At 48.8% G+C, this 27,675-nt stretch overlaps 1 protein-coding gene across 6 annotated transcripts in view; it reads right to left on the reverse strand.

The window, feature by feature from the left end:
- The window catches only part of TOM1L2 (target of myb1 like 2 membrane trafficking protein), a 154,154-nt gene that overhangs the window by 68,344 nt on the left and 58,135 nt on the right, over positions 1–27,675 (reverse strand). For all 6 annotated transcript variants that reach the window (XM_075560962.1, XM_075560961.1, XM_075560960.1 and 3 more), the window contains exons 2-3: positions 9,191–9,275; positions 149–227 (exon numbers count right to left, since the gene is read on the reverse strand). In XM_075560962.1, coding sequence (XP_075417077.1) covers positions 149–227; positions 9,191–9,275 — 164 coding nt within the window. The remainder of the gene's footprint in view (positions 1–148; positions 228–9,190; positions 9,276–27,675) is intronic.

Consider the following 27,675-nt stretch of genomic DNA (forward strand, 5'->3'; position numbering starts at 1 on the left):
GATTGACACGCTCAGTTGTTGCTGGAAAGGAGGCTGGTGCTCTATCAGTCACTGAAAACTGGAGCGCTGACCCAGGGGTCTGTGTCTGCGTGGATGGGAATAGTAACAGTGACAGTCCCCACACCCTGGATAGGAGGGCAGCACTCACGGTTAATGCCAGCATCACTTCTCTGTAGTTCCGGTTCCCATTGAGCCGCTTCTTCAGGGCTCGGATGGCATCCTTGGGCCTGAAGAGAAGGATATATTAAGATCCCTACAAATTCAGTTATGTTCTCTCATGCAGCCTTTTGCCATGGTCCTTATCTATGTGCATAGATTTATAGGTTTAGTATTAAGGTAGCAGATGGACATTGGGCCTCCACTCAAGTACTCCCTCAATGCAAGAACACTTTGTTCTATTAAAATGGAATTCCATGAAGCTCACCGTCCCGACATGATTACTGAAGACAAATGGGTGCATAAGCAAGTGTGATGAAGAAAGCTGATGGAGCCCGGCTATCAAAAAATATAGGGTCTAGGGTCTTAAAGATTTGAAGGTAAATAAGCAGCCATCTAGCTCAGAAACAACAAAGCCCACATGGAAGAAGCACACCAGCCTGTGTGATCATGAGGTGTTGAAGGGATCAGGCATCAAAAACCAAAAAAATCATATCATTGTGAATGAGGGGGAGTACCGAGTGGAGACCCAAAGCACATCTGTAGGCAACTTGTCAGCCCCTTACAGAAGGGTCATGGGGAGGAGATGAGCCAGTCAGGGTGCAGTATAGCAATGATGAAACACACAACTTTCCTCTAGTTCCTAAATGCTTCCTTCCTCCTGCGCTTCCCTCCACTATCATGAACCCAATTCTACCTTACAAATCTGGCTAGACCAGAGGATGTACACTGGTACAGATAGGAACTGGAAACACGGGGAATCCAGGACAGATGATCCCTTCAGGACCAGTGGTGAGAGTGGCGATACTGGGAGGGTAGGGTGGAAAGGGGGAACCGATTACAAGGATCTACATATAACCTCCTCCCTGGGGGATGGACCACAGAAAAATGGGTGAAGGGAGATGTCGGACAGTGTGAGATATGACAAAATAATGATAATTTATAAATGATCAAGGATTCATGAGGAAGGGGGAAGTGGAGAGGGAGAGGGGAAATGGGGAGCTGATACCAAGGGCTTAAATGAAGAGCAAATGTTTTTAGAATGATGAGGGCAATGAATGTGAAAATATGCTTTACACAATTGATGTCTGTATGGATTGTGATGAGTTGTATGAGCCCCCAATACAATGATTTAAAAAAAGAAAAACAGGTTGGGAGATTTTCCCCCTTAAGCCCTGAGGAGTTGTTACTTTTGCCCTAGTTCTTTGGAAAAGCAACTTGAGGGACCAGCCAGGTTGCTTTCTATTCCAAAAACTTGTTATTTTTTATCTTCTGGAGAAGCCTGGGCTCTGCTGGCAGAACATGTTACTTTTTGTACAGCACTTAAGTAGATTGCTATCTCCTGGCTAATTGAACTCTGGTCAGTGAGGGAGGCTCACTGTAATTGATGAGAACAGGGATACAGTGAGGGCTGAAGATCAGAGGTTTTCAAGGCCTTCCGGAGGGTAGTGCGGCCTTTGGGACATGGAGGCCCTGCCAAGTGCTGGCTTAAACAACAACCAAAGAGCAACTGCGGACGTTACTGGGATAGAGGCATAGCCACCTGGAGGCAGAACAGGGTACGCTGCTACACTGGCTATGGGTTGGCAGTCAAAGCGTGATGGTGGAGAGGCCTGGTGACAAAACAGCTGAGAGCGGAACAAGCTGCTATCATGGCTAGGCACTGGACCAAGTTGTAGCAGAGAGGCTGACCGCGGAGAGGCTTAACAATGAAGAAGCCTGATGGCATCCGGGTCCAGCAGTGGAAAGCTATTGACAGGAAGGCAGTAGCAGAGAAAGGCGGCTACACTGAGCAGCTGACGGTGAGGAGCTCAACATTGAAGAGAGCCAATGGCAGAGAGGCCCACCCAGCTGAGCAGGCAGCCACCTGGAAAGAAGGCAGCTGTCCAGCAGAGAAGCCTTATCTACGCATCACTGGACGTGCGCAGTGGGACTGACTGAGAGGTGTCCTGATCGGAAGCTGTCCTGCACGGAAGGGAGGGATGTCTCCACTTCAGAGATCTATCCAGACCTTGCCTGTGTGCTTCCCGACCCTGATCCAAAGTTGTTCCCCATCATTTCCAAATTGACGCTAGCGATAACCTGTTACTCCCTAATAAACCATGTAACTGCGAGTCTGCTCTGGGAGTTCTGTGTGGCTACCTCAACCAGGGCTTTAGTGCCAGCATGAATTACACGTTGGGTTGCTGACCACAAGGTCAGATGTTCAAAACCACTTTATGGGAGAAAGCTGAGGCTCCCTACTCCCATAAAAAGTCACCATCTTGGAAAGCCACGGGGCACTTCTACCCTGTTCTGAGTGGCTGAGCGTGGGAACTGAGTTGACAGCAATCAGTGTTGGCAGCGAGACTACAGTAGAAAATGTCGCAGGGGTTGCAACTGATGCCAGGAATAATGAAGTAGGAGGAAGGCTACCATCATTCCTCAAAGAACCCAGACAATATTTTATACTTTTAGACCTACAGATTCCCTCCTGTTTGTAGGAACTAACAGCTGTAGAGGCACTGTTTGTCAACACACAGACTGGAAACAGATTAGCTGTCTATCAACAGCAAACCAGTTATAGTAGCCTATGGTACATCCATGTAACAGGCTGCTACGCAGCTGTGTAGCAGAGTGACGTCCCAGACGCACAGAAAATGGGACAAACTCAAAGACCAATCACCAAAGGACTGCATAGCCCAGTGCCTCCCGTGTGCTCCTTTCTGAGTGAAGAGTGAAAGAGCAAGGTGAAAATGGCTCAGAAACTGGTAACACTGGCTGCCCCTGATGAGCGGCTGAGGAAGAAGGTTTGTCACTGGATCGCCTTGCTGCCACATGCAAGTGTCATTTATTCAAACCAAGTATGCTGAATGACACTTCTTAATGGGATGGCTCTTCTACCCAAGTCTCTGTAACTCCCACCAGATGATGGGGTGGGACTATGCAAACCAGTGTGTACAACATGAATGGAGGGGATTGGTCAGCTTTTGTTACTGGCACTCTGGCTGCAAGGATGAGCCATCTGTGAAGCAGCGAAAAGTAAAGCCTGGAGGACGTTGGAAGAGCACGTTCAAGGTCTCTGTCTGAGGCAGCAGTGGCCACCGAGAGCAGACGGTCACAGACCATGGCATGGAGACTTAGAGGAGCAGCACTGAGACCAGGGGCATCTTCTCCTTATCTGACCTGAAACTATGGAACTGTGGAACACTGTGACAGGAAGGCTGGCTTCCTGACCCATGGGGGAAAGTCCATGGGTCTGCGTGGCTGCGTGGCTAAGAACTGGAGAGACCTGGCTACTGGCTGAGGAGACCAATGACTGTATATTTACTGTTTGCTGATCCTGATTTATGGCAATCTATTAACTTCTCTCATTACCCCCTTCATTGTGAGCACTGTCTGTGAGTTGTGCGTGGCTGCTGTATTGAACGCAGCATATTTGTAGAGGGGTGGAGGAGGAAGGCTTTGTGTCAGAACAGGTACAGAAGGATGGGGTGGAAGCATGTCTGCCTCTGCCTCTTGGCAATGGGGAAGCAGAGAAGGTCAGCTATGTCCACCTCCTCCACTGCTGTTTACTTCACCAAAAAGCAGCCCATGGGGAGGTAACACACTGAGAGATCCCCACCCCCACCCCTCTCCCTGAGAAACCAGAGAGAAGAGACACAGAAGGGGGAGGATTAGGCCCCTGCTTAGGTCTGAATATTCTATTTCTCCTTGAGTCGACTAACTTCCGTGAGCCTACTTAGAAGCTCGGGAACGATGTGTCTGAGGTACCAAATCTGATGGGGATCCCACAGGAAATCTCGCAGTCATTGGTAGCTCCCAACTCATAAATGGGCTGTGTTCAAAAATGCATTCATAAATCGATGGTCTGGAACTCAAGATGCATTCTTCCTTCCTTGTCTGTTACTGCTACGCGCTCCCCATCCAGTCTGCCCAGTTCCCCAAGTGCACTTATTATACTCGTATGGATGGGCCTACTGTGGGATCTCACTGAAGGCAACTCAGGATTCAACAAAACTGGGCTAGGAGCCACCTAAAAACATCAAGTCCCTGAGCCCCAATGCCCGATAATCCTGCACTCTGGGATCCCAAAGTCCAGCCATAGGCCAGTCCTTTATTCTCCACAAAGAGGCTCCAGCCTTCCACGAATTGCATGCCTATCCAGATGGGTTGCAGGATTGCCGGGTTGGAGGGGGGGTGGTAGTGGGGGAGGAAGACTCTCCCTATCAGCCCAATTTGGACAGAAATGAGCAGGAGCAAAGCAAGGCTTCTGGAAGAAATTAAAAACTAATCCCCTATCCATCTATTTCCTATTTCCACTTGAAACATGGCTGCCCTGAAGGAATTTCTGGCACCTGAGTCAAAGGGAACGGCCCCTGCCAAGTATGTCTGCAATACAGCTGCAGTTTCCAAACAGGGAGGGACGGCTGCAAACAGGGGCCTGACAGGCTCCAGTGTGGAGACTGCTGTGGGCTTGGGCGGCTGAAGGTCAGTGGTGACTTGCTGGGAGCAGATATCGATTGCCTTCCTTTCAAAGGCACTGCCAAACCCTAGTGAGCCTGCCCCCGCAGCTCCAGTCCCTCTCCATCCAGCCCCCGCCCCCAGCAGACACTGGGCACGGCCTCCATGGCTGAGATCATTGTGGCCTGCAGAGCATCAGCATGCGAGGGGCTCTCCCGGTGTGGGGTGATGGAGTCAGCAGGCACAGGGGGAGATACAAAATGAAAATTCATCCCTGGGAAGTCTTGCTGGAGTGTGACTGGGTAAGCACAAATGCAAGTATTTATCTCTCTCCCTGGGGGAGACGCTTCAAAGAGGCGGATCAAAGTCATGTCAGAGGAATTGCCACGTTTCCAGAAGCTGCGGCAGATGAGACAGCTCCAAGCTGGGAGCCAGGGATAAGGGGGAATTGAGAGTGGTGAGCCAAGATGGAGAATGGAAGAAAGGACCGAGAGGAAATGACAGGTGTACCAGTGGGAATGCCACATAGCTCTCAGCGAGGTCAGGTCCCTCGCTCACCCCCGGGCTCCGGTCTTGTTGCTGGGTCACCTTCCTCACAGTCCCTCCCACCCCAGACTCACAACTCTGTACCTCGGCCTTTGTCCCTCTTTCCTGCAGCCTCAGAGCTGCTGCTGGTGGGGAGCATGTTCCGTCCTCGTCCCACATCCCCCGGAATCATCCCATCAATCACTCTCCCCCTGCTTCTGCTCTTCCCATGCTCCGCTTTACCTGTTTACTCCTCTGTACCCTGCTCACTGAAAGGTGGATGGTTCAAGTCCACCAGCTGCTCTGCAGGAGACAGACGTGGAAGTCTGCTTCCATAAAGATTTACAGTCTTGGCAGCCTCACAGGGAAGTTCTAATTTGTCCTCTTGGGGCCTAATGAGTCAGAGTCAACATGGCAGTTGGGTTTTCTTTGGCTCATAAATGAAGAAACTCAGACATAAGGAAATTAAGTCCCTTACCTAAGGTCACAGAATACAGCGAGTCCTAGACATAGCCCACCCAGTCACAAGTCACACGCACTGGCCTTCCACCTGCCATGCCCACTCTCACTTCACCTGGAGATGCCCTTGTATCCTGCAAGACTTCACCAGGATGTGACATCCTCCAAGAAGCCTTTGCCACAGGCAGTACCCGAGTCTCTGGAACTATAAATAGCTTCTCGCTTGCAGAGCTGTTGTCCCATGCGTCAGAACTATCTTTACAGGCCTGCATTCCTCACCAGACTGCGCTCCTTAGGGACCCTACTCACGAGTTAACAAATGCGGATCAACCAGGTGTGTGCCGTGGTAGGCACTGGGATAAAGTGGTACAATCCCTGCCTTGTGGCGCTCACAGTCCAATGAGGACGGAGGAGTGAGACCACACCCTGCCAAGTGCCACACAACATCTGTTATGAGCACATATATGGGGCGCTTGTCTAAGAGAGGGTAGAAATAAATAGATGAATCAAGTGAAAGAGACTATCAGGGCAATGAGAGTCCAGTGAGGCCCAGTGAATGATGGGAACTGGGGTCAGGGAGCAAGCCTGTATGCAGGTGAGAGGGAGTTAGGTCTCCGATAATGAGTTGAACTGGTGAGGCTTTTGCTCCCATTTTAGGAAATGAGAACAGTCACTTTCTCGCTTGTGAAAGTTAGGTGTTGTGGTGCCAACATGGCACCTGTAAGCCAGGGGTGGAGTCTAGCCTGTCAATCAGGTCACAGCTTGATGACCTCCTGTGTAGTTAAGACTGCGATAAAGGGCTCTCTGTGTGCAGGCCTCTCTGCCTCCCTGGTGGTCAGACCAGCCCCACCGAGCTGCCCTGCCGCAACATGTGCGCTACACTAGCTGTGGGCCGTGCGGTGCCTGCTCCACCTGGCTGAGGCTGGTGCGCCGCGTCACTGTGCTGTGCTGCTCCATGCCACGGTGCCCCTCCACCTTGTAGTGTCTGCTGCCTGCGGGCTCACCCTGCTCATCCTGCCACCACTCTAGATGCCGCACCGCCCACCACCACTTCTTATCGCTCCACCGTGACCTGCTTCAGGACGCCGCGCTACTGGCCTCTGCTGCGCCTCACCACTTCATCTTCCTACTGTCTGCATCCTCGGCCTGGGACCAGCGGCTGCGTGAGTCGGAAGGACCTTCAGTATATTAAGTGTCCCATGAACGTGACTTCTCTGTACTGGTGACAGAGACGGAGCTCTGGAATGCTGTGTGGACTAATTTGCTGTTATGTTCCTTTTTGCTATATAAATGTATCCATATTTACAATCACAAGTTTGCTGGTTTTGTTTCTCTAGAGAACCCTGCCTAACACACCCCTGCAGTACAGGTGTAGACAGAAAATACCCTGGGAATCACTAAGGTATTCTCACTCAAACCTGCAGGGACAGGAAACAGGAGCTAGACCGCGTTAGGAGCAAAGTGTCACCAAGGCCTTACGTGATGGAAGGGTTTAAAATAGAAGCTCCTGACTCCAGTAGAGCAAGAACCCTTTGGAATGAGGAAGCACTTGGGCTCCTGGCCCTCCTGTTCTCAACTCCTTCCATGCTATCCTCCTGCTTCCATCCTCAAGTCCCAGACTGAAGCCAGCCCACCCAGAGGCACCCCCTCCTCCTTCTCACTGGAGTCCTCAGCACTGGGCACACACCTTGACCTTGGTGAGCACAGACCTGTCTGGTCCCCCTCCTCAGACAGAGCCCCAAGACTGGGAACTGATACACTGGTGGTAATCAGTCAACAATACCTGGCTGACCCAAACAGCGAGTGGCATCGGACATGAGGAAGGAAGAAAGGAGCCCCGAGGGATCTCAAGGACGTGATCAGTCTTCCTTTACAAAACAACAGTCTCCAACCTTTAGGACGGTGGGTGAACCACATCTGTGTGCCAGGTGTCGGGCTGATTATCCACATAGAAAGAATGAAATACGTCATTTTCCTGAAGACTCCTAAACCTCTATCTCCAGCACAGGGGACTCATCCCCCAAACTCTAGACTCACACTTTCAAGCATCCTGCCAGCAGCTCTACCTGCAGGCTTGACAGATCGCGTGTATATCTCACGTGTTTCAATGGAACTGCCGATTTCCCCAGCCCAGTTGCCTCTCCCATGGCTTGCCCATCTCAGGCACTGGCTGTCGGTGCCCGGGCCCTAAACCCTGGCGTTATCCTTGGCTCTTCTCTTCCCTCAACCCCCACAACACAAACCTCATTGCCTCTACCTTGGGAACAGATTCAGAACCCAAGCGTTCCTCACTCGCTCCTCTGCCAGCTTCAGCCACCACCACCTCACACCTGGGTTGCTGTAATAACCTCCTAGCTGGTTTCCCAGCATCTGTCCCTGCCACATCCCTGCCCGGCAATTCTGAAACGAGCAGCCAGGGTGATCTTAAAATGAAAGTCAGCGCATGCCATCTTTCTGCTCAAGCCCTTAGATAGATTCCCCTCTCACCCAAAGGAAAGGCCATCGTCTTTCCCAGGTCCTCAGAGCACACCATCACCCGGGTCTCCATGCAGCCTGCGACCTCGGCTACCAGCACCCTTTTCTCCCCGGCTCTGCTCCAGCCCCCAGACTTCTCACTGTTTCTCACACGTACCACACACCCTCTCTCCCCACTCCCTCTACCTGAAAGTCCTTCCCTCACAGGAGCCTAATGCTCAGGCCCTCCGTCTCCTTCGAGTCTGTTTAATGTCACCCCAGTTAGGTTTCCTGAGCCCTCTGCTCCTCCAGACTAGCTCCATGGAGGCAGGGGCTGAGGTTGGTAGGTCGTGCTCACCGGTCTCCTCTGCACCTACCCAGACATGCACACGGGGAGTCTCTCATACACGACTGTGTACAAGGCAAGGCTAGTGAGGCCAGCAACAAGAGGCAGTGCCCCAGGACAGAGTTGTTCTCCCCGTCACCTGGGAGACGGTTTCAGAGCAGGGGGCCACAGTAAGTAGGGTTTGCAAGGAATGGCCTGAGGACTAAAGGCAGAGCAGTTTGGAAGCAGGACAGAGTACATCGATCATGTGGAAGAGGGGAGATGGTAAAATAAGATAAACACACAAGCCAAACAAGAGCAGATGCAGCAGAGCTGGAACACAAGGGGGCAGCTGGGGGCGGGGGGGCTGGCCCTCCATGCCACCCACGTCCCTTCCCTTGCTGCCTTCCCACACCTGAGCTCCTTCTGTGGACGGGGTAGGGCTCTCGCCTGACTCCCGGGGCTGTGGTCCAGTGAGCCACGTGAGTGATGGGGAGGCCGAGGCGAGGGAGTAGGAAATAAGGATTTGGCTGCTCAGATTAATGACCACTGGGGAACTGAGTAACCAAGCAACTTAATTTCTATGTGTGACTAAAAGCAGGGCTATTTAAGAGGTCAGCATTGCTCTAATCAAGCACCACTGGGGGAAGGGTGGGGCGAGTGGGGTGGAGAGGGAGAGAACTAAGGGTACCAGCTTAGTGAATGTCAAAGTGAACACATTAAAAACACCCCAACAAATCACTCAACATCCTCAAGCCCCACAGGCTTGGAGCCATACCAACGAGTAGCCCGAAGCTCAGCAGAACGGGGAGTGGGGGCAGCACCTACCCTTCCTCCGTCTCATTGATGATGTCGCAGATCTCCATGTTCAACGTCCAGTCCTCACTCTGCAGGGAGCCATCTGTTGCCTTTTCTGTGAAATCAGAGAGAAAACCAGTTTACAATCCCCTGGAACAAGGGGCCCTGGGGGAACAGGTAAAGGCCAGAACCATCACATTGTTCTGTAAGCAGATAATGGGGCCCATGGGACCTTCTGGGGGTGATGCTTTCATGAGAGGACAGACACCCAGAGAGAGATCTACGCCTGAGGACCAGTGTCACAGCACTGCCGTTCATTCACCAAACTCGGGGAGAAAAGCTAATGCCAGGGCCACGTCATCAGAAATCTCTCCAAACCCAAAAAGACCAGACTCTGGAGGCCAAATAGCCAATCCCGCTACCAATTCAGAGTGACCCTATACAGAGCTCCTGGGACTGTACATCTTTACGAGAGCGACAGCCTCGTCTTTTTCCTGCAGAGTGGCTGGTGGGTTTGAACCACTGGCTTTGTAGTTAGGACTATGGGGCTCTGAACTACCTCGATTAAGTGCTGGCTCCAGCACCTAGTGGTGACCTTGGGTAAGTTACATGATTGCCTTGCTTTCCTCATTCATAAACTAGCGGCAATCACAACACAATTATAGAGCTGTTCTGAAGACTGAATGAGTTCATATACATATATAGCACTTGAACAGAGCCTGGGCCACAGTAGACGCTCTACAGGTAAACTGTCAATATCAGAAGTCAGCTTCAAGTAGTTACAAAACACGATCTGAACCAGGGGCAAGGGAAATGGGGGAGAACAGAATGAGGCATACCACCAGGTGCCGTGCTGGCTGCTACATACACTTTATTTACTCCAACAAATGATGCTTACAACAGCAATTGCTTGGATGTGTATGTCCTTCAACTTAAACCCCCCACTTAAAGAAGTGAAGGGAAAAGTCAAGCCTCCAGTTGAAATATTGAAGGATTCTATGGGGAAAATATTAAATAAAGCAAAAAGTAGAAGGAATATACAGAGTCACTATACCAAAGGAATTGGCTGACAGCCAACGACTTTAAAAATGTGATCCAGAACCGATGGTACTACTAGGCATACACTCTAAAGATATGAGACACAACATGAGTGGAGGCGTGCTCTCCCATGTTTGTAGCAGCACAGTTCAGAATAGCAAGAAACTGGAAGCTGCCCAAACGCCCAACAGTGGAAGAATGGACAAAGAACTATGGTCCATACACACAATGGACTGTTATGCATCCCTAAAACCAGTGATGAAACAGGAAACACGGCATGACATGGAAGGACCTGGAAACCACGATGCTGAGTGAAGTAAGCCAATCACAAAAGGACAAGCACCGTATGAGCCCACGACTACACAGAGAAACATCAGTGAAACAAATTGTAGGAGCCAGTGCCAGAACCAAAGTTGAGAAGCTTACCTACCACCCAGGAGCCACACATCACCTCCCTCTGGAGCATTTCATAAGCGGCAGCTTGAAGGGGAGACCTCACATTGCCTGGGGTCCCACTTTCAAGAGGGGGGAAATGGGAGATGACAATACACTTGAAGCTACACAGCATGGAGACAAGACTGGGGCAAATCAAGGGCTCCCACAGGATTGGACAAAGAATCTTGCCAGAAATAAGCCAAGACCAGGAAAGGGAACCACGTGCATTTTGGAGGAGATGCGGATAGTTCCATTGGTGAATCTGGTGGGTGATTGGAGAGAAGCAACCTCACATCAAGAAGGGATGCTAAACTATAATTGTAAGGAACCTAGAGGGGCAATGGGCAGATTATGTGCTCCTGGATAGACACTCCAAATACATTTCTACCCAACCGAACCATGTCATGGACTAAGCACCATGAAGATCCTGGAAGCTGACCTTGCAGGCAACATGGCATAACACAGGGGCTACACCAGAAGAACTTAACACAGAGGCCCGGCTGAATGAACTAAGCCCTGCCTCAAAGCTGCCTGCACCCTTGGACAGAAGACTGGGGTACTTGAATGGGAGAGGAAGCAGAGAGTGACTGACCCAGGACTGTGTAAGTGGTGGTCATTGGACCTTGGGGGAAACCCCAGCTTGGCGGGTGTCCAATAGAAAGGGACCCAGAATCGCCATGCATATAGTGCCTTGATGCCCACCTTGCAGTGACATGACGGGTTTCCATCTATTGGTCAAGGATGTGCACTTGGAAGCATTGATCCAGGAAGTCCCTCCCCACCCCTGGCACCAATCCCTATACTTACACAGAGCTCAATTATGGGGGACTGAACTGTGTAGGCAATAACTCATGGGCTGTGGCTCAAGGTGGAAGCATAGACCCCTCATATCGACAGTGTCTGGAGGGCTATGACATTGGAAAGCCTCCTGATGGTATCAGTGCAATCACCTCTTATCCCAGGGGGATGAGTAACACTTTGAACTGTTCTGTTTCTATGGGTTTTTGTTTTCCTGCCTTTAGTTTGTTTGCTTTTGCTTGACTTTTTTGTTGTCTGCTAGTAGGTTTATTGCTGTTGTTGGGGTAGTTGGTATTAAGGGGGTTTTGATTTTGTCATAACACAACATCCAAAGTAAACCTGAATCATGCATATTCCAGGGACAAGCAAATGGATCTGGGCCCCCACTTAACTCTAGCCCCAATCCAAGAACAGTTAGTTCTGATCACATGGCCCTGCTTGATGCTCACCTTCATGAAATGATCACTGAAGATAAGGTGTTACAGCAAAGGGTGGTGAAGAGAGCAGGTGGTGCCCAGCTGTCAATCAGAATAGTGTCAGGTCTTAAAGGCTTGTCTTCAAAACAAGCAACCGTCTAAGCAGGGAGTCAACTAAGTCCACATGGAAGAAGCACACCAGCTTGTGTGATCCAACAATGACGGTAACAAAATCCAAATATGACGAGGGAAAAAGTACCAGAGCTAACATTACGAACACCCAATTGGTAGAAGGCTATGGAGAGCTCCCACTGTGACTGCAGAGTAACGAGATTAAGCTGCTGGCAGACCCCAACCAGCCACAGGCAAGATCTCTGTAATCTTGATTAGGCCGATTGAACTCCACACTTGGTCAGCTGCCCTCCCTACTGACCCAACCAGAATTTGTCCTAGGAGCAGGTATCTCCTGCATGTCCCATGACAAAAATCTCTTCCCTGGCTTTTTCCATATTGACGGTAGTCTATCTTTCTTACTCATTATTTGTATTTTTATCTTTAAATTATTATCATTTTATCCTTACTATTTTATTTAGCTTTTGTGTTTCATGTTTCTATTGGGCTTCCCAGTTTGTGAAGCACAGAAGAAGCGGATTCACAGAGATAACTGGTGCCTGGGTCTACAGGGGTGGGAGTGGGAGACAGAGTGAGGGAATTTGGGGAATAAACAATGAAGGGGGAGGGGGGAGGGAACACTAGAACAGATTGTGATTACACAATTCATTTTAAAGGTGATTTAACCGTGAGTGAGTATGTGTGTGGGTGTGCTAAAACTGACTGTGGTAATGATTGTACAATTCTTCTTGATATGATTGAACTATGGAATTATATGATATGTGGATTAGGTGCCAAGAAAAAATGTTAAAAAGCAACGGCATTGAAGGAAAAAGTTCACGCTGTACAAGAGGCGCTAGTGGAAAACAAGGCCCCAGATTTGATGGAATACTAACTGAAATATTTCAATAAACTGATGCAGCACTGGAAGCTCTCACTAGTCTATGCCAAGAAATTTGGCCAACTGGCTGAAAGACATCCATATTGTACCCATTGGAAAGACAAATGATTCAACAGTATGCAAAAAGTACTGAGCAAGATCATTAATATCACATGCAAGTACAATTTTTCTGAAGATAATAAAAATGGCTGTAGTATTAACATTAATAGGAAAGCCCATAAACGTAAGCTGGACTCAAAAGAGGATATGGCATGAGGGATATCATTGCTGACGTCTGACAGATGTTGACTGAAAGAAGAGCATATCAGAAAACTGCTTGTATACTGTTCACTATGGAAAGTTGTTTACTATGCAAAGGCATTCAATCGTGTGGATCACAAAACTATGGATAGTGTTGTGGATAATGGAGTCTGCAGAACATTTCACTGTGCTCACGTGCAGCCTGTACATAGACTTAGTGGCAGTTATGTGAGCAGAACAAGGGAATGCTGGATGGTGGCCATCAGGGCTATATCCTTTCACCATACTTATTCAAAATCCAAGAAACAAGACACTGGATGATAGAAATAACATGGTATCAAGACGGGAGAAAGGGCTTATTAATAACTTTCAATATGCAGATGGCACAACCTTGCTTGTGCAAAGTGAGGAGGGCCTGAAGCACTTGATGATTAAAACCAGTGTGGATTAAAATTCCATGTAAAGAAAATGAAAACTCTTACAACTGGACCAAAAGATAACATTATGATAAATGGGTAAAATTGAAGTTGTCACGGATCTCAATTTGATTGGATCCATAATCAATGCTCATGGAAGCAGCAGTCAAGAAATCAATTAATGTAATGGATTAGGCAAATCTGCTGCACAAGACCACTTTAAAGTATTCAAGACCAAAGATGTCACTTCGGTGCACTTGACCCAAGCCATGATATTTTCAATGGTCTCGCAGACGTGTGAAAGTTGGACAATGAATAAGGAAGACTGTACAACAGTGGTTCTCCACCTTCCTAATGCTTCGGCCCTTTCACACCGCTCCTCACATTGTGGTGACCCCCAACCATAAAGTTATTTTCGTTGGTACTTCATAACTATACTTTTGCTAGTGTTATGAATCATAATGTAAATATCTGCTATACAGGATATATTTTCATTGTTACAAATTGAGCATAATTGAAGCATAATTATCAGAAAACAATATGTAATTCTATATTGTCAAATATTTATTTCTAATGACAAATAAATAAAATTTTGTCTTGAAGCATGGTGTAGCATGGATAACAGTCTTCATGCCAGGTACTTGTACGTGGGCGTATCTGTATGTGGGCGGACCTGCCTGGAGACGGATAAAGGGATGATGTCCTGGTTCCGATGGTCTTAGGAACCCTGTGAAAAGGTTGCTCGACCCTCAAGGGGGTCACGCACACCCCACAGGTTAAGAACCGCTGCTGTAGAAGAACACATGCATTGGAATTATGGTGGTGGCAAAGAAGACTATCAAAAGTACCATGAACCACCAGCAGAATAAACGCATCTGTCTAGATAAAGTACAGCCAGAATTATCCTTATTACCAAGGATGGTGAAACTGCATCTCATGTGCTTTGGACATGTTATCAGGAGAGACCCACCCCTGGAGAAGGACATCATGCTTAGTAAAGTAAAACCCCAAACCAAACTCACTGCCAGAGTCGATGCTGACTCATAGAGTAGAAGAGAGAGGAGCCAGAGTAGAGCTGCTCCTTTGGGTTTCTGAGATTGTAACTGTTTACAGGTGTATTAAAGTCTCCTTTTTATCCCAAGGAGGAACTGGTGGTTTAGAACTGCTGACCTTGTGGCTAGCAGCCCAGTGAGTAACCCACGAGTCCACTAGGGTTCCTCTGGTAAAGTAGAGGGTCAGCAAAAAGAGAAAGACCCTCGAGGAGCTGGATTGACACTGCAATTACAATAAGCTCGCAGATAACAATAATGGGTTGGATGGTGCAGGACCGGGCAGTGTTTTGTTCTGTGTACACAGTATCACTGTGAGTGGGAATCAATTCAGTGCCACCCAACAGCAGTCACATACTTAAAAAGAAGGAAATGGAGGTGCAGAAAGGATGGCTCACTTGGTCAAGGTCACACAAGTGAACTGGAGGCACCAACAATTGATCTCAAGTCTGTTTGCCTATCTCTAAAACCTGGGGTACCTACAGGGTCCTGTACATTTCCTAGCAAAATCAGAGTTCGAATCTGAAGTTGAGATCTTTGGTAAATTCTTAATCTCCCCATCCTAATGGCCATTTAAGAAAGGGTTATTAGCATACACTTCCACTGGTGCTCAAATAATAAGATAGAATGACCAATGTATACGCTGAAAAGTATCCTTATTTTGGATACATATCCTTGCTTGGCCACTAGTTGAAAGACAGTTTGAACCTGCTCAGAAGATGGCCTGGTAACTGACTTCCGACAGCCATAAAAGCCCTGTAGGCAGGTCTACTCCACACACTGGGGATCGCCATTAGCTGGAATCGACTGGGCAAAGTAGTACCATCATCCTTATTTGACTGGATGCAACTAGGAAGAGGTGACAGTGCTTTTGACATAACATACTAGGGCACACAGTGTAAGCAAAAGCTGCACTTCTAAGCCCTGACAACACACTTATTCCAAAAATATTACTCTTACCCAAAATGCGATAGCCTCCAGTCTGCATAAAAAGGCTCCACTGGGGCCCTGGTGGTGTAGTGGATTGTGCGTTGGGCTGAAAAGCACAAGGTGAGCAGTTCAAACACACCAACTGCTTTGTGGGAGAAAGTTGAGGCTTTCCACTCCTGGGGAAATTGGCAGTCTTGGAAACCCATGGGGGCAGTTCTAGCCTGCCCTACAAGGTTGCTATGAGTCAACACTGACTCGATGGGAGTGAGCGCTTCATTTTTTACCAAAAAGGATATGATCTTAACTTTGTCATCCGCTTTGTTCATCAACAAAAGATTTCTGAGAGCCTGGAAGAAGTAAAGGTACCGACACATGGTGAGACCAGCTGAATGCCAAGTGAGCGCAGCAGTACAGAACAATGAGCTAGCTCCAAGCTCCCCGCCCCACCCCCAAGACAGGCGGAAGTCTTAGAAAGTCCGTGTCCGTGTCGAGGTTGGAGTCGGGAAGGCACAAAAGCAGCATTTAGTATCTGCCCACGTAGCCGAAGTGATGTGGGGTTAAAGCCATGGGCTGCTAACTGAAGGTCGACAGTTTGACCCCATCAACCGCCCTGCAGAAGAAACATGTGGCGGTCTGCTTCCCTAATGACCGATTACGGCCTTGACAACCGTACAGGGAGATGCTACTCTGTCCAGCAGCTTTGTCGGGAGTTGGCACGGACTCAACTGCAGAGGGTTTGTTTACCAGGTTTCCACAAGATGAGGAAAGTGCATGGGCGGGGCAGAGCAGGCCTCAGGGACACCTGGGCCGCCCCACACCTGCTTCCTCCCCCTAGAAGGAAAGCTTTGTTTGATCTAAGCTGCAAAACCAGTAAGCCCCACACCAGGGCCTGTGAGGCAAAGTAGAGCCACCTGGAGAGGCAGCTGGGCGGTGGGAGGCCTGGTGAAGAGGCTGGGGGCAGCGGGCGGGGCGGCAGCGGGCAGGGGGGGCAGGCTGGAGAAGAAAAGGCTGAGGACAGAGGCTACAGGAAGGCTGATCCCAGCCTTCCCACAATGGGTGCTGGCAGGCGTGTGGGCGGGGTTTGCCAAGACACAGGGGAGGGCCGCCTCTGGGGAAGTGCAGCAAAGCTCCTGAACAGGACAGGCATGGAATGATCTATGATTTCTACCGCTGCTCTTCCTGCCGCAACCAGCCGCCTCTGGACACCCCTCCCTTCAAATCGGCCATTCAGAAAAGGTCACTCACTGCTGGGGTCACAGACTGCGGGGGGGGCGGGGGGGCATGTCTGCAGCCATCAATCCAGTAGCTGCCACAGGAGGCGGCAGACTCCGAAGGTAGCAGCTCTGCCTGGACCTGTGGCCCTTCTGGGTCAACAAGTGGAGAGGCCAATCAGCCAAAGGGCCATCTCTGCCTGTCGTCACCTTCTGAGAACAACTGTAGCCCAGACTCTCATGAGAAGAAAGTACCACCGCTGCACTTTCCTGGGGCCACAGGGACATTGTCTCGGGAGTTTTAATAGAGGAAATATTAAATCAATGAAACCTCATTTCCAAGTTCAGTTTTGCAGCAGAATCCATTAACCTTATATTCACCCTCTCCCTCCTCTAATAATGCCGGGAAGGGGTTCAAAAGCGCGGTAACTTATCCTCAGGGTCAGCACATTCTATTCAATTATGGGGTTCTAAGTATTCAAGCTAAAAGACATCTACTCGTTTTGATTATATAGAACCAGCCCCCAAAAGAACATTTCTCTCTTTTCATTTTGCTGAAAATGTCACACAAACAGAGCATGGATGTCTGGCTAAGCTGAGGGACGTGAGGCTGACGAACCAGGTTTTGTTTTTCCTCTTTCTTTATATAGATATTAAAACTTTTCATTGCGAATTAGGTGAAGGCTTACAGAGCACATCGTCGGATTTACATGCAACAAGTCACATTCATTTAGTCCTTTGCAATCTCCTCAATGAACCATCACTTACTCCACTTCCTCGGGGTGGCTCCTGTTTCCATTCCTCCTCCTTTCTGAACCCTGTATGCTTGATCTTGGGGTGAACGTTGCCTTTAAAAAATTTAAATGGCTGATTATTCCCACATGGTGGTGACTTCAGTTCCAGACCTGCAGGGTGACCAAGGGCCACAGACTTAGGTGCTCCACCAGCCTTGACCTGACCTGAAAGCCTAGCCCTTTTTACGACTCGGAGTTTTGTTCCACACCATTCTCTCACTCTATGAGGCCCTTCTAACGGGACCCCTTTTAATGGGACCCTTCTCAGGGCCATGGGCAGTGGGAGCCAGCCACCATGTAGCTCTTCTGGTCTCAGGTTGGCGTGGCCCATGCATCCACTGGATGAATTATTTCCATATGGCTTTGGATCGATTCAGCTATCTTCTCTTTGCATAAAATGAGCTTCCAGCAAGAGGGAACAAAGGACTGTCCCTGAAACTACGGTCCCCCTGTGTGGGTTCCCTCACTCGGTCCTGTCCACAGGCTAGAGTAAAGCTTAAATTCAATCTCATTTCCGTTGTCCCATAAATCATCAAAACCTAAAATAAATCCTGGTGGAACAGCAGGAACACAAAGCCCTCGGGAACAGCAGGGCTTGTCATTCTCAACAGCCAGTCCCTGGGATGGATAAAGATCAAAGCAACTAGCAGCCTTGGTTGCTTTAGAGGGTGGGTGGGCAGGACTGGGCAGGACCACTTAGGCAGGGCAGCCCTGCCGAGCAGCCTACTGAGAGGGGCCCCATTTCTGGAGACAACTCACTAACGTTTCAATGCAAAAGTAGCCTGTCACCCTGACTTGTCACTAGGGCACACCCACCATTCAGAAAAGGCTGCCTCCTGCCTCGGCTGAAGCCTGGGCCACCCTGCCCTGCAGCCTCAAGGAGGGCAGCAGAAGCATGCTCCCGCTCGTGCGGCTGCTTTCCTGCCCATCTCTCCCACAGTCAGAACTCCAAGACAGTCCTGCTGGGACGGGAAGGGCCTCACCATCCATTGGTCTTTCTGCACTTTGATGTTAAGTACAGTGACCTCAGAAGCTGCCCCCTCAGCACCAGGAGGCAAAGGAGGGCTGGGGTTTGCATTTTGCATTCTGCAACATCCTTCTGTAAAAATGGAGGAGGGCTAACCCAGCTAAATTATCTACCTCCAGATTAATCAAGAAGGTGGGTAGGGACCCAGAGGTGGGTTGCTCTGTGACAGGTGTGGAGGAAGAAGAAAAAGGGGTTTTGAAGGGCAGGAAGCTTATCTAATAATATGCCCCAACGAGATGAGATGAACCTACTGGATCTTTCTATGCTAGTGAAGCAGGTTGGCATCTGCAAGTCAGGTGGGAAGAGAAAAATCAATTCCGACATTCTACACAGAGCCGTTATTGCCTTTTGCTTCAGAGTCCCAACCTGCTCTGTGAATGCTAATCGCAGATGCCCCTCCTTCTACTGGAGAGGCAAGAGAATGCATTTTGAGTATGCATCCCTACTTTAAAAAGCTCTGATGGCGTTACATGTCTATGTTACATGTTAGGCTGCTAACTACATACAGGTCAGCAGTTCGAAACCACTAGTGGCTCCATGAGAGAAAGATGAGGCTTTCTACTTCTGTAAAGAGTGACAGTCTCAGAAACCCACAGGAGCAGTTCCACCCCGTCTTTACAGGGCCGCTATGAACAGGAATTGACTTGATGGCAGTGAGAGCTGATGTAGTGGTTTGTGTGTTGAGCTAACCACAAAGCCAGCAGTTTGAATCCACCAGTCACTCCTCAGGAGCAAGATGAGCCATCTACTCCTATAAATAGACTTACGCCCTCAGAAACCCACAGGGGCAGTTCTATTCTGTCCTACAGGGTGGCTGTGCGCCAGAATTGATTCGAAGGCAGTGAGTTTTATTTGAATGATTCCCCACTTTACAGGATGTCCTTGTCTGTGACAGCTGCTCCCCTCTTCACAGGTCCAGTGGGACAAATACACAAAAGTACCATTGAGCCAGCCTGCAGGCTGCCCTGAGGCTGCACTCTCAGTGACCTTAAGCAGGGTAAAGCAATGTGGTCCTGATGGCATTCAATGCTGACAAGGCCTCAGATGTGCTTGTCCTGTCTTTGGAGCTGAGAAGAGGAGGGAAGGGCCGTGACTTGCCTTTCAAGGCCAAGGATCCGGGTAGCAGAGATGAGGTTTGTCCTGGCCAGGGGTCAGTCCTGGCCAGCCCAGGATAACTACAGCCCGCTGGGTGGTTTCTACATCTGTGCCCTAGTGCCACAGCGCTGAGGAGGCCCTTCATGGCTTGAGCAGGTGGGACACCAGTGCACTGCAGCAGACAACAGTCGGTCTAAGAAGCAGAGTGCACAGGATGAAGACAGACACCTGCAGAGAGCCCGGGGAGGGGGAATGTCCAACAGTACTTCCAATCTGATTGCATGCTTGAGTCATCCTGGAAACTTTAAGACATACAGGGAGCTTCAGACTGTTTTCAGGAAAATTCCATTATCTTTAACTCTTATTATCCCATGCCACAACCTGAGGTGATGCCCCAGGGCTGGGAGCAAAGACAGGAGGCCTCTTGGTTTGAAAAGTTGTAGACCTCTCTAGTTTGGGAAGTTCTCTCATCTTTACTCTAGCCTCTGCCTCCCAATGCCAACCTTCTGTCCACGCTCAGTCTCAGGACCAGCTCCTCCGCTAGCCTCCTCCGTCCTGCAAATCTTACTGAATCAATGAGCCATGAGTCAGGCTAGGCTAAACTTTAAGCTACTTGAAGGCAGGGCACCTTCACATTCCCAAGACCTAAGCCTAACTTCATGCATCATGAAAAAATTATTAAATTTACTTATTAAAAATCATATCTATGAATATATATAGTTCTGGAGGTGAAAATCTACATAGGAAATTGGTTTCCCATTCCAAGGTTTGTACACAAAGCACTCTATGACATTGGTTGCATGCCCAACAATGCGTCAACACTCTCCATTCTGCCCTGGGTTTCCTATATCCTCTTGTACTCCTTCCTGCTTCTACTCACCTTTGCTTTCAGGCAAATATCCTTCTGACCCAGATAATCATGTTCTAAGGAACTGTTCTTCTTGAACAGTAGTTAGTGGTTCTCAACCTTCCTAATAACAGGACACTTTCATACATGTTCCTCATGTGGTGGTGACCCCCAACCACACAATTATTTTTGTTGCTACTTCATAACTATAATTTTGCTACTGTTATAAACTGTCATGTAAGTATCTGATATACAGGATGAAATTTCATTGTTACAAATTGCACATAATTAAAGCATAGTGATTAATCACAAAACAATATGTAATTATAGATAGTGAAATATTTATTTCTAATGACAAGTAAATGAAATTTTATCTTGAAGCATGGTGTAGCATGGGTAACAAGTCTTCATGCCAGGTACTCATAAGCGGTGTCTCATTTCCTAAGATCATCAGAAACATGTGTTTTCCAATGGTTTAGGCGACCCCTGTGAAAGGGTCCTTCGACCCCCAAAGTGGTCTCAACCCACAGGTTGAGAACCATGGTTCTTGAGTATTATTATTTACTTATGGGCCAATTCTTTGGCTGAAAGGTGGTCTCTGTCAATCAGTGAAGCCTGGCCTTTTGGGTGAATTTAATGTTTTGTTTTACATTTTTCTCCTTCTCTGTCTGGGAACCTCTGTTGAGATCCCAATCAGAGTGGCAGGCAGTGGTAGCGGGGCACCATCCAGTGTTTCTGATCCCTGGGTCGTATGGATGTGGATCATGTGGCCCATTAGTCCCTTGGATATTCAGTTTCCTTCTCTCTCCTTCTCTCCCTCTCTCTCTTTAAATAGACATCAAAGTTTACTAGTGGTTCCTAGGGTCAGTTTACAGAAAGTAGGGGTGGAGGACAGGGGTGGTGAAAAAGCTACATGGATCATGGAATTGTACGCTTGCAAACATATTTTTGTAATTGCTGTCAATAAGGCTTAAACCTGTAAAAAGCTGAACAGGCAAACGTTGTGGTTTCAAACAGTTTGTGGGAAACTTCCATTATTTTCAAATGTATTTGCAGTTATCACTGGGGCTATGTCTTGCTGATTTGGTTGCTGGCCTGCTCGTCCACCTGCATGGCCGGGTGCAGGGCCTTCCTGAAACCTTGCAGGGCTGAGAGGTACTTGGTAATGTTGGCGAGGGTGGATGCTGCTTTGTTCTCAATGGTCTCCAGGTCAGAGTCAAGCTGCCTGGTCATCGTGGGAGAGCTTAAGTCAGGTTGGCCCTTGCTTTGAGCCGCAGAGGTGCAAGGAGTCGTGGGCAGCAGACACAGCTGGGAGCACCGGCTACGAGGTGCTCAGGCGGTGGGCTCTTCTCTGGCACTGGGCTCCCCGTGCACAGGAGGTAGGAGCTCTCCTTTGCTCTTGTTGGGAAGAAACCAATAGTTGTACCTTGCGTGGCTGCCTGTAAGCTTGAAGACCCTAGACACTACGCACCAGAGTGGGAAGAACACTGCCTTCATGAACTATAGATATCCCAAGTCTACGGTCCTTCACCCTTGAGCCTATAAAGTTTGTCTTGCCTTCCTCTCCATATCTTCCTTTGCCTTTACAGGGAAGCCAGTGCTAACAAACCCTTCTGAAAGCCCCTGGATAGTAGGCCCGGGTGATCTGGCCTCATTATGGTAAGCCTCCTTTGACTTGGGGACAGGAGGATGGGTAGCACAGTACAATCAGGGGTTCTGCTAATTACAGTGTTTCCAGGCTAGTAACATAACCTCTCAAAACAATTCCCTCAACTGTACGACGGGATAATAGTCAGGGAAGCACCTGGCTCACACAGTTGTTGTGAGGAGAAAATTCAATAATGTACAGATAATACTAGACCAGTGGTTCTCAACCTGTGGGTCGCGACCCCTGGGGGGGGGTGTCAAACGACCCTTTCCCAGGGGTCACCTAAGACCATCAGAAAACATAAATATTCCACAATATGTAATTACATATTATTTTGTGTTTAATCACTATGCTTCAATTATGTTTAATTACTGGCATGTTAAATTTGTAACAATGAAAATTCATCCTGCATATCAGATATTTACAGTACGGTTCATAACAATAGCCAAACTACAGCTATGAAGCAGCAACAAAAATAATTTTATGATGTGGGGGTCACCACCACATGAGGAACTGTCTGAAAGGGACGCGGCATGAGGAAAGTTGAGAACCGCTGCACTAGACAGAGTCACACACCATCACAGGCCCTGCCAGCAATTCCTTTCACCAGGAAGACAGCTTTGCCTCAGAAAGGGCTCCACCAGCACCTTCCCCACCCCCTCAGGCAGCATCCTCAAGCCGCCACTGCCACCTGCAGGTAGCAGTCGCCCACAAGCTCTGCCCACCAGATTCAACACTGCCTCTGGGTAATGTCCTCAGCCTTTCTGGTGTCTGCGTGAGGGGCTCCTGTACATGGGGCTCCCTCCAGCCTTAGCTGGGCCCACCTGTAGAGTGAACGAAGAGCCAGGCACAGTTTCCTTTAGGAATCCAAATGGTAAAACTCCAAGAGTTTTAGAAACTATCCAGTAAAGAGAGTCTACGAGAGTCACTCAGAAGAGATGTTTAGTTAGAAGCACATTTTCTGGGCCTCTGAAAATGAGTCTGGGGGTGGGAGGCATATTTTGTTGGTAGCTTCCCCTAGACAGCTGGTTGCCTTTAAAATTACCATTGAAGCAATCAAGTCTTTAAGAAAATTATACTCAATCTTTTTTTAAAAAGTGTATTGGGGGCCAGGGGGTGGGTGGCGGGTAGGGATAGGCAGATACAGAGGGAGAACAAACAATGTTTCCCCAGCAGGACACGCATCACTCTAGCTGGCTCAGGTCTTTTACATGCACCGGCTTACTTTCCCTCCTCTGCTCTCCCCCAGGAAGTCCGGTGGCACAGTGGTTAAGGAGCCGGGCTACTAACCGCAAGGTCAGCAGTGTGGAACATCAGCTCTTCTGTAGAAGAAAGATGGGGTTTTCTATTCTGGAGATAGCCTTGGAACCCCACAGGGGTAGGTCTAGCCAGTCCTCCAGCGTGGCTCTGAGTCAGAATTGACTCCATGACAGGTGAGTCTCTATTCTAACAGGTGCAGCAAATGAAAGTGGGAGCCGCGAAGAGCCCAACATCTCAGAACCAGGTGCTGCCCATCATACCGCCCCCAGGTCTTCCTGGCACACAAGTCCTTGGGCACCAGCAGACACCCAGAGGCCAGTGGGGTCAAAGCAAAAGATCAGGCCCTCGCCTCTGGAAACCCAGATGCTGCAACCCTCCTAACTTTACAGGGGGGCTGAAGACCTGGGGGTAAGAGGTGTGTGAGGGAGTGCTGAAGTTAAATGAACTGCTACATCAACCGTTTTCTCTTCTTTTAGACTCTTTGTTCAATAAACGTTCTCTTTTGAATGGTACACTGATAGACTGTACACGCAGTGAGTATAGAGTCCTCATATGTCCTTTCCTCGGTTTCATGTTAACAGCCTACATAACCATGGGATCTGGTATGTTGTTAGCTGTAGCCAAAACCAAAATTTAGCAGTATACAGTACTTATAATGAAATCCCCTAGCTTTCATGACTTGCTCCGGTTTTTACCAATGTCCTCTTTCTGTCCGGGATCCAGCCCAGAATGCCACACTGTATTTCCCTGCCTGCTCCTTTTCATCCTCTATTTTCTTTAAAGACTGACCAAACTCCCCAAACCACCACCTTACTCTCCATTCTAAAGGGCAGCTCTGTGGGAGCCCCACCCCACACCCCAGCCTAATTAGGGCAGGCACTCCCCCATTCTCCAAACAAAGGAGCCCTTCAGGCCAGCCAAACAACAGACAAAATAGAAGCTTGTTAGGCACACAGGCCCGAGGCTGCTGATCCAAGTTCTTTTTCAACTAGGATTCCCTTGAGGGGGACCCTCAGATTTAAAATGCATTTGGGGGGGGGGGGTTGTACTCAGGAAGCCACGCTATGGGTTAGTATCTAATAGAATATTTTATGTGTGGAGTGAATGAATGTGCAAGAGGAGTGGGGAAGAGCTAGATTTAGGGGTGAGGTGGAAACTGACAAGAGGAAGGGACCAAGCACTTGCAGGAGTTGATCACAATTGTCTCAGCCAGCCTCCTGCTCTCCAGCCTGGGCATATTTGTCAGGTTTACAAAGACGATAGGGAGCACTGGTGGTGTTGTGGCTGGGCTAATCTCAACGCCAGAGGTTCAAGCCTACCAGGCACTCAGATGGAGAAAAGCGAGACTGCAGGCTCAGAAACGCTGTGGAACAGTTCTTCTCGGTCCTGCAGGGTTGCTACGAAGCTGAGTCAGAGACGCAATGGCAGTGGCTGGACCCTCAGGAAGTGGAGCCCTGGTGAGGCAGTGTTTACAGGAGCTATTACAAAAACGTTGGCACCTGCTCCCAGGGAAAAAGCTGTGACCCTGTGCTTCAATAAAGATTTACAGCCTTGGAAAGCCAAGGGGCTAGTTTTACTCTGGCCTAAGGCACCCCGGGGGGTGTAGTGGGTTATGTTCTGGACTGCTAACTGAAAGGTCAGCAGTTAGAAGCCACCAGCCACTCCGAGGGCGAATGATGAGCTTTTCTGCTCCTATAAAGATTTACCATCTTGGAAACCCATAGACTTAAAGGCCATGAAATTGAGCTTTTTGAGTTAAAGCGTCACTGTTGCGTCAGGATCGACTAGTGTTCTGGTGAGCACTTCTGCTATAAAGCACAGTGAGTAGAGATGGGGCACCCACAGGCACTATGGGCATTTTCCGTCTTCCCTACTTAGCACCCATTTTTTCTCCCCCAATGGGCAGCTCTGGGTCTGTGCCTACAGCCAGCCTGCTCATTGAGTCCCCAGCGCTCAGAGAAAGAACCCCAGTACTGCTAAGAGAGACATGCACCCCAGGAGCTTGTTTCCCGGTGGCTAGCATCAGCCTCTTCTTAGCTAGCCCCACCGCACCTCTGAGGAATCACTGCAATGCCATTCATTGGGAGGCTAGTTCTACAAGCCACCCAAAGACATTCATGTAAAATAAGCAAACAAAAATGGAGCAGCCTCCCCATGTGGAGCTAGGGCAGGGCAGAAAGTTAAGACAGAAGCCTGTCCTCAAGAAACTTACCGGGAAGATGCCCGCAAACTCAGGCGAGTAGAGCCTGTTAATGCTAAGGAATGGCCCTAACGTTTGAGTTGGGTCTTGAAAGTAGCAGAGCAAGGATCTGGAGACGGTGGTGGGGATGGTGGGCAAGGAGAGCTTTATGGGCAGCTGAAGGGCACAGGCAACACCCCCAAGGCTACAAGGATCAAGCCATGAGCAGCAGGGCCGTGGCGATGCAGCATGAGACCAACAGGTTTATCAGGAAGATGAATGAAGAGTCTGCTGAGATTATGCTTGTGATCTGGTCAATTCATAGAAGTGGCTGCTTGCAAATCGGGGGAGAAGAGCAAAGAGGAAGTGGAAAGAACAGTGGTCTTTACCACTTTCACCGCATCTCCGGCCTGGGGGCATGGTGTTGCCCTGCAATATGAGTCACTTGATCTGGTCCTCGCAGCCATCTTCATTGCAAATCCCACCCAGTAACTAGGTAGGACTTTGCAGAAGTGAGATGCTTGGATTGGAAAAGAAAACAAACTCGCTGCCATCACGTTGATAGCTTGCTAATGATAGCAGTAAGGTACCTGGCACTGTGGTATGTGACCACCCTGTAAGTAAGGTGTGTGGAGGGGATTGGTTAATTTGCCATCCACTAGGTGGTGTAGTGGTTAGGCTGCTAACCTCAAGGTCAGCAGTTTGAAACTGCAGCTGCTCTGCGGAAGAAAGATAAGGCTTTCTACCCCCCTAAAGAATCAGTCTCTGAAACCCACAGAAGCAGTTCTACTCTGTGGGTGGTCCCCATGAGTCAGAATCGATTCAACAGCAGTGAGCTTACTTCATTATTTATTTGGTTTTGAAGACTTAACAGGAGTCATCCCACTGGCAGAAAGGGGGATTTCACTACAATTCAGAAAAAAAAAACAGAAAACAACAACAATAATATATATATATTAAGGGTTCAGGGGGTGGTAGGATGGGGGAGGGAGTGGATAAAGGGGAGCTGATAGCAAGGAGTTCAAGAAAAAAGAAAATGGATTATAAATTGTAATGGCAACAATTGTACAACTATGCCTAATCTAATGGAACTATGGATTATAATAATATCTGTAAAAGCTCCCAGTAAAATGTTAAAAAATAAAAGGAAGAAAGAAGAGGCAGGAGGGCAGCACCCCCTTTGGATCTGAGTTCCCTGCGCTGAGAGAGCTGTAGACCCCAGAGAGGGAAAGAAGCAGTGGCAGAGAAGTGACAGTCAGAGGTAACAAAACCAGGAGCATAGGACAACGCAGTGGGCCTCTGGGCCCAGCCAGCATGAAAGCTGAGTGCCTTGGACCAAGAGGCCGGCTTGCAGCATAGGCTGTTCTTTGGGTATTTACCAGAGCTAAAGGGGCCACGTAACACTTGCCGAGAGGGGCGCAAGCCAAAAGAAAATAGTCAAGAAGCCAAGGACCAGATAGAGATATGCCTGCTGGCATGGCTGAGAAAGAGAACAGACCAAAAAAACTATATCCTTAATGTTTCTGATCCTTGTAAGCTGTTAGCTTCCCTACAAAATCCCATAGTTCTGAATATGCATACCCTGTGAATTCTGTGCAGCCACTGTAACAGATTGTTGAGCCCAGCAGAGAAGCAGATAGACATGAGGGGCAGTTGGCGGCAGAGCAGGATGAAGGAAGTTGGAGGGTGGAGGCATGTCTGACCTCTACCACACAGGAATCAACCTTGGGCAGATATACAGTTGGGCTCTACTTCTCCCTTGTGTAGCTGAGGTCAGACATGGCCCCCACTTCCCCATGACATGTGACTTGCATTCCAAAGCCAAACATAACAGGTTTGAAATCATCCAGGAAATTGCTTCTTTCCACCAACACATAAAAATTTACAAATACCAAGCTGAGAGCAAACCAGGAAATCAGGTTTAAATGCAGCAATATATAATGTGAAAAAGAGCCCCAACACCAGCATGTATTGCTACGTGTACAATATTCAGAACCAGCACACCGATCACACCAGGTTGTATAACTCATTCACGTCAATGGGCCTTTAAACAGTCCGTTCTAACTGGGTCACCTTGAATAATGCCAAACAAAGCTGGCCAAGGGGAGCATGCAAATAAG

The sequence above is a fragment of the Tenrec ecaudatus genome, chromosome 10, assembly GCF_050624435.1.
Source record: "Tenrec ecaudatus isolate mTenEca1 chromosome 10, mTenEca1.hap1, whole genome shotgun sequence".
Taxonomy (NCBI): Eukaryota; Metazoa; Chordata; class Mammalia; order Afrosoricida; family Tenrecidae; genus Tenrec; species Tenrec ecaudatus.